Raw genomic sequence first — 6,962 nt, forward strand, 5'->3', positions numbered from 1 at the left:
AGAGCCTGGTAATCCAAAAAACGAATACCATATCCAAATATCCTTTTAAGAACAGCTTCAAGAATCAATGAAGGTTCATGCTAATCTCCACAGGAAAACATACATTTCTAAGCAACCGGACAATTCTTCCACTTCCAATGCATACAATCAAACTATCAAGCATTCCAGGAAACCCATGACTCTCACCAATCAATAGCAATCTGGAAATATCATTAGAAGTTGGTCTTCTTAAGTATTCAGCGCCAAATACATCAATAACGGCTTGTACAAACCTTCTCATAGCTTCAATTGTAGTGGTTTCACTGATTCTAAGATAGTCATCCACAACATTTGCCCCAATTCCATAGGCAAGCATCCTCATTGCAGCAGTAACTTTTTGTAGAGACGATAACCCAAGACGGCCTGCTGAATCTCTTTTTTGAACAAAATAGGAGTCATGAGCTTCTATCGCAGATAGAATTCGAACAAAAAGATGTCGATGCATCCGAAACCTCCTCTAAAATACTTCTTCTTCATGAACAACATTTTCAGCTAAATAATCGTTGTAGAGTGTTTGGTGGCCTTGCAATCGTTGTCTATCTTTATATATGCGACCAGAAACTGAGCCCCGACGCCTTCTTCTTCCATTCTCTTGTAGAGCAATAATCTGCAAATTCATCAATTCATTGTCTAATGATGAATTGGCAATATTCCAAAATTTCTCATTTGCAGCATCTGAAGATGAATCTGATTTTTTTTAATCCATGTTCTTGATATTCCAGAAGAGAGAAGAAATTTGAAGAGAGGAAAAGTGTTTCTTTCTCTGAAATTTTGAAGTTCTAGGTGAGATGAAGGAAGAAAGATGCGAGAAGGAAAGAGAAAGATGCACTGAGAAACAATAAAAAAATAAAAGATAGAAAGAGAAGAAGCTGTCAAATTTTACAGAGCAGAGGCTTATGTCTAATCCACGTGGAAAAGGCATATCGGTTGGAGAACAGTTTGGACCATTAAAAGTAATCGTTGGGCTTTCAGGTGGCAACTGACCAATCCGTTAGAGATGGTCTAATACTACGTAGTAAATGTGTTCAGTCAGGGGGCACATATACATCATCTAGTAATAAAATCTCATAACTATGGCTCATTGGAATCAAAAGATCCATAACTCTTGTTTTTCTTCTTCTTATGGCATCACGTAGAACGTGGCCATATTGAAATAACTTCTTGAACTGTTTCCTCCTTAAATACCTGGATTTGGGTTTACCAATGGTAGTTGGTGTACAATACCTAGATTTGGGGTTTACCGGCGGTAGTTGGTGTACAATGTACTTGGTTTACTGGTCGCTCAATTGATGGTTCTAACATCAATCTTTGCCCTACGAGAAAAGTAAATAATTCGGATCAAGCATTGTTATGATTGGTTTGCTTGTTTGAGCTTAATTGAGGCTCTAACATCACATCACATGTATCACGACCTCTGATGTGGTCATAGATTAAGCAGTGTGGTTGATTGTTCTGTGATGAAACTCTTCCTACCCATTCACAAATGGAATTATGGTGTCACAAGTTTCTCGGGACCCTTGATTTAGGCTACATGCTCTTTTTTATTATTAGCAAAATAAATAAATAAATGTTAAAAACTAATCAATATTATGGTGTATATAAATTTTTTGTCTTCTAATAAACTGCACTTTACAATAAGAAGTTTGAAATTAAAGTGTGTGTGTGTGTGTATATACAGGCCCTTCAAGTGAAGGATATTTTTTGTTGTCATTTTAAGGAATCGCTTATTAGACTACTTTTCAATCACAATTTCACATCTCAACAGTTCACTTTTTAGGTCTATATAAGTATATCACCTCTGCAAATTTTCAGCCAAGTTGATAATCGTTAAGGCATTCATAACTGCGATTTACAATTATAAACATGAACAGTTTAGGCTGGACAAATTATGTTCGTCCATTGATTAATCTAGTTCAATACCTTAACGATCATCAATTTGGCTGAAAATTTGCAGAAATGATTTATATACTAGGACCTAAAAATTGAATTGTCGAGATGCTGGAATGCCATAGAAAAATAGGTCCCACAAGGTATCCCTTAAAATGTAAAAAAAAAAAGGATCCTTTAGTGGAAGGGCACTATATATAGGGTCTTCTAGTGAGAGATTTTTTTTGTTATTTTAAGGAATCGCTTAATAAACCAACTTTTCGATCACATATTAGGATCTCGACCATTCAATTCTTCGATCTATATGAGTAGATCACTTTTGTAAATTTTCAGCCAAATTAATAACCATTAAGGTATTGAACTAGATTAAATCAATGGACGAACCAAACATGTCCAATATGAACCATTCATGCTTGTAATTGTAAATCACAGTTATAAATGCCTTAAAGATTGTCAATTTAGCTGAAAATTTGCAGAAGTGATATACTCATTGAGAACTAAAAACTAAATAGTCGAGAGTCCAATATATATGTGATAAAAAAAGTTGGTCTACTGGACAATTCCTTAAAATGGCCAAAAACAGGGGTCTCTCACTAGAATATAGACACACACACATGGCCCTTCCGCTAAAAGTATCTTTTTTTTTTGCCATTTTAAGAGATTGCGTGTGGCTTGTGGGACCCATTTTTCGATCATATATTAATAAATTGACCATTAGATTATTAAGTATCCGTGAGCAAATCACTTATATAAATTTTCAGTCAAATTAATAATGGTTAAAATATTTATAATCGTGATTTATCATTGTGAACATGAATGGTTCTGAAAATTTGTATAAGTGAGATCTACTAATGGAGACTTAAAAAACTCAAAGGTCAAGATGTCGATATGCGATCGAAAAGTGGGTCTTACAAGCGGTCCCTTAAAATGATCAAATAAAAGGATTCCTCACTAAAAAGACCATATATATATTGAGTCACCTTATCAAGCCTCTCTTTTACCTCATCAAAAAAACACAACCTATATTGAATCATCTTTAAATGCAATCTAAGGATAAAAAAACAAAATAACTCAAATTTAAAAATAATTTTTCTATCATTTTTTTTTGGGTGAACAAAATGGTGGCTGAGTGAGTTATCACTCCGGGACCGGGACCAACTTGGGTATGACCCCTCCCCAAGGGATTTTTTCACAAGCTGGGGTTCGAACCAGGGACCTCCTATTATCAGGAGAAGTCATGCAGCGTCCGCTCCACTTGCAGCCTAGCATGCTTCCATTAGACCAATCCCATTGGGTTAATTTTTCTACCATTACATGTGAGGGTGATTGATCATCATTTTTTTTAGTCAGGTTTTTTTTTTTTTGATAGAGATTTCATTTAATCCCAAATCCAGAACGACACATACAAATAAACCCCATATGCTTGTACCCTAACTCAATGGTCAAGCAGGTAAGTGAATACGTACCATCCACTAGTACATTGTCGCTCAAATATTTAAGAGCCTACACAACTACAAATCTCAGTTTACACTAAGAAAACTACGTACATAGAATCTTCATTCGTCAATGCACTCAATTGTAATATTCTAGGAGATCTATTAACTTGGTGTAAAAAGAAACCATAGCAGTGTAGACTTACGAACGGAGCATGAACAAAGAAAAAAAAGAGTTTTGGAAAGAGAAAAGTAAAAATTTCTGAAAGAAAAACGTCTGGATTTTTTGGTCCAAGGTAAATCGTTAGTCTTTTTATTCTCGGGTGAAACTGAAATATTGAATATGGCATTGTTTTTTTTGCTTTCTTTCTGAAACGTCTCGTTTTACGAAATGACGAAAATGTCCTGAATCCTGGTATAATAGTTCTCTAGGGTTTCTGAGCCACCCTCTTTTAAGCAGAGGCGGGCGTCAAGGTTTAGTCTTTAGCCGAAGAGAAGCGGAGAGCTTTCGTTTCCTGGTCTCGCCGTCGCTCTCTCTCTCTCTCTCAGCAACCATGGGTACCTCTCTCTCTCTCTCGCTCTCTGGTCGTCTCAATCTCAGTCTCAGTATTATGGCTAATAGTGGCTTCGACTTGCAGGTATCTCACGTGACTCGATGCACAAGAGGCGTGCCACTGGAGGCAAGAAGAAGGCTTGGAGGAAGAAGAGAAAGTAATTCCTTCCTACCTCCTCTTTCATTTTCTCTCTCTTCTCATACTTCCATATGCCTGGGTTTTAGTCTTTTTCCTTATTCTCTGAGATTGGTGAACTTGTTTGTGGTTCTATTTTTTTGATTTGATTTGATTGGATTATAGATCTATCAGAGCTTGTGTTTTTTGTGCGGTTTATAACGCGGTCAGAGCTGCTATGAGTGTGTTGGTCTCTGCTTTTGTTGCTTTCTTCTGGTCTCAGCTTAGCCTATATAAACTTTGTTTTACTAATTCTACATTATGCTGCGGCTGGACTTGGAGTGATTGACATGATGAGTATGATAAAGCTAAATAGATTATGTAGTTAGGATGTAGTTTCTTACAGTTTTTTCTGCTTTATATCGGAATCGGTCTATTGATATAAGCTTAGTTTCATTGGTTTTGTCATATTTTTAACTATTTTTTGTGTGTGTGTTTTTTTTTTTGGTATTTAAGCAATCAAATTTTAAGTGGGAGTCAGTGATGTCAATCAAAGACATGTGAATTGCACATAGGCTTTAGATAATTTCTTATGGCGCAGTATCAATAGACACCTTTAAAAGCTTGTCCTTGGTTTGCATCATAGTGAGGAAAGTAATAGAAAATATCAGTTTTGATTGTGAATCCATTTTGAAACAATCTGTCCCAGTGCACATGTTGTTTTTATTCATTTGCAATTTCAGAGGTCAATGCCATTTCTTTCTTTTGCTTTGAGTATCCCAGAGTGATATTTAGCCAAATTTCTCATGTGTTTCACATGTTTGCCATATGAAGGTATGAGCTCGGTCGTCAGCCTGCAAACACTAAGCTTTCAAGCAACAAGACTGTGAGGCGAATCCGTGTCCGAGGAGGTAATGTGAAGTGGAGGGCTCTCAGGTTGGACACCGGAAACTTTTCATGGGGTAGTGAAGCTGTTACTCGTAAAACACGTCTTCTGGATGTGGTTTACAATGCCTCAAACAATGAACTTGTTAGAACACAAACCCTCGTCAAAGGTGCAATTGTCCAAGTTGATGCAGCCCCTTTTAGGCAATGGTACCTTCAGCACTACAATGTTGAGGTTGGGAAAAAGAAAAAGATTGCTGCTGCTAAGAAGGATACTTCAGAGGTAATGTAAAACCTTTCTGAAGTAGATTCCTTTATCTGCAATAAGTTAAATGTTAAGGTGATTTGAAGATAAACAATTTGATGATGCAAAGTTCCTACCTGTCATAATTTGAGAAGAACATTTTTTTTTTTTAGTTTCTGGCTTTAGAAATATGAATATTTTCTTACTGAAATTAAAATATCTAAATTACCAGAAAATACATCTTTATATTCTACTTCAAATGTTTGTGGGTATGCATAGGCCTCCATGCACCATTATATATATTGGGAATAAAAAGGATAAAAGGATTTTAAGTTATAACTTCAAAAGCTGTCGACATAGGCAAACTTTGTTAGCTCCTCTTTCTGCCTATATGTGTACATATATGAATGCACTTTCAAAAGTGGCTCAAGAACCAAAAATCCAAGCAGCAAACCGGTACCCCCTACCTAGTGTATATCAGGGACAAGACGTTCTCATACTATGATCCCTAGCGTATCCCTTCCTGGTAGATGGGTATATGAGTCGTGTGTCATTTTGGAAGTAGATTTGCTGTCCGTTTACTTGTCTGACATATTAGGTTAGGCTATTTTTATATTTGCTTTTGTTGCACTCATTGTCTTTCCTATACATTCTCCTGCTTAGTAGAGTAGTTTTATTTTAAGCAATATCTCAGGTTGTTTTGTTTTAGAATATCTGAATGCTATTGTTGGTTGCGGATCCTATATTTGAAAAGAAAGGACTAAAACTTTGTGGTTATGAGAAAAACATTGATAGGAGAAACAAAGCAAGCCCAAACTTACTTTCAAGTGTACACATGTATCCATGGACAGGACCACATTTCCTTGCCCATAATTTGTGATAAAATGATCATGTGTTATCATTGTGTTTGTATGCTGTCTAGTGCATATTTGGAGTTCATGAAACTAACAATATTCATTGCATTTGTATAAGCAGGAGGCAGAAGCAGCTCCTGTGGAGGAGGCAAAGAAGAGTAATCATCTAACCAGAAAGATTGAGAAGCGTGTGCAAGTTCGTACACTGGACTCCCACATTGAAGAGCAGTTTGGGGGTGGTAGATTGTTGGCCTGCATATCTTCCCGTCCTGGACAATGTGGAAGAGCTGATGGGTGAGTCTAATAATATGAGCTTAGTATGTTCTGTGTGGATTTGTTTTTGCATCATCTTAATTCTTTTCCTGCATATTTTTGTCAGGTACATCTTGGAAGGTAAGGAGCTTGAGTTCTACATGAAGAAGCTCCAGAGGAAGAAGGGGAAGGGTGCTGCCGCCACTGCCTAAGCAGTTCATTCACCAGGCTTTATCTTTTTGACCATTTTGTGAAACCTATCGCTAGCTGGGTCCTTTGTTATTTATATGTTATTGTGCTAGACATCTAGTCATAGTAATTTATTGCTCAATTTAGTGTAGAGTTTGGATTTTAATAGAAGTCTGTTCGGACTTCTTCCTGTCACTCCAAACTTCCTTAAACAATGTAGAAGTATTATGGTCAATTGGAGTTTTCAGAGTCACTATTTTTATGAGTTAATGGTTATCTTGTTTATTTCAAACATTCATGGTTTGTCTGCCCTACTCCTAGACAGTCTGTCACCAGTAATCATACCAATAAGAAAAATTGGGATCTGAAAGACGAGATTTGTATTTGAATCCTGTAGTTATATTTTGTTAATCAATGACCACAAATTGAATTGCATATTAGTCGTGGAATAGATGCATATCGGACTCTGAAACAGAAATCTGCTATCAGGGCCATGCTGGTCAAACTCTTG

At 36.5% G+C, this 6,962-nt stretch overlaps 1 protein-coding gene across 1 annotated transcript; it reads left to right on the forward strand.

Annotated features, from left to right (window-relative positions):
* Positions 1–3,763: 3,763 nt before the first annotated feature.
* LOC112197320 (40S ribosomal protein S8) lies at positions 3,764–6,721 on the forward strand. Its single transcript, XM_024337944.2, has 5 exons — positions 3,764–3,917; positions 3,998–4,070; positions 4,862–5,195; positions 6,132–6,304; positions 6,390–6,721. The coding sequence occupies exons 1-5, from the start codon at positions 3,914–3,916 to the stop codon at positions 6,472–6,474; spliced, it is 669 nt and encodes a 222-aa protein (XP_024193712.1). The 5' UTR covers positions 3,764–3,913; the 3' UTR covers positions 6,475–6,721.
* The last annotated feature ends 241 nt before the right edge of the window (positions 6,722–6,962 follow it).

This window comes from Rosa chinensis, chromosome 4 (assembly GCF_002994745.2).
Source record: "Rosa chinensis cultivar Old Blush chromosome 4, RchiOBHm-V2, whole genome shotgun sequence".
Classification (NCBI taxonomy): domain Eukaryota; kingdom Viridiplantae; phylum Streptophyta; class Magnoliopsida; order Rosales; family Rosaceae; genus Rosa; species Rosa chinensis.

Excerpts from the sequence above, each read along its gene's own strand:
- LOC112197320 (XM_024337944.2), top strand. Across the intron at positions 4,071-4,861 it reads GCTTGGAGGAAGAAGAGAAA|GTATGAGCTCGGTCGTCAGC; the intron begins GTAATTCCTTCC and ends TGCCATATGAAG. Across the intron at positions 6,305-6,389 it reads CAATGTGGAAGAGCTGATGG|GTACATCTTGGAAGGTAAGG; the intron begins GTGAGTCTAATA and ends TATTTTTGTCAG.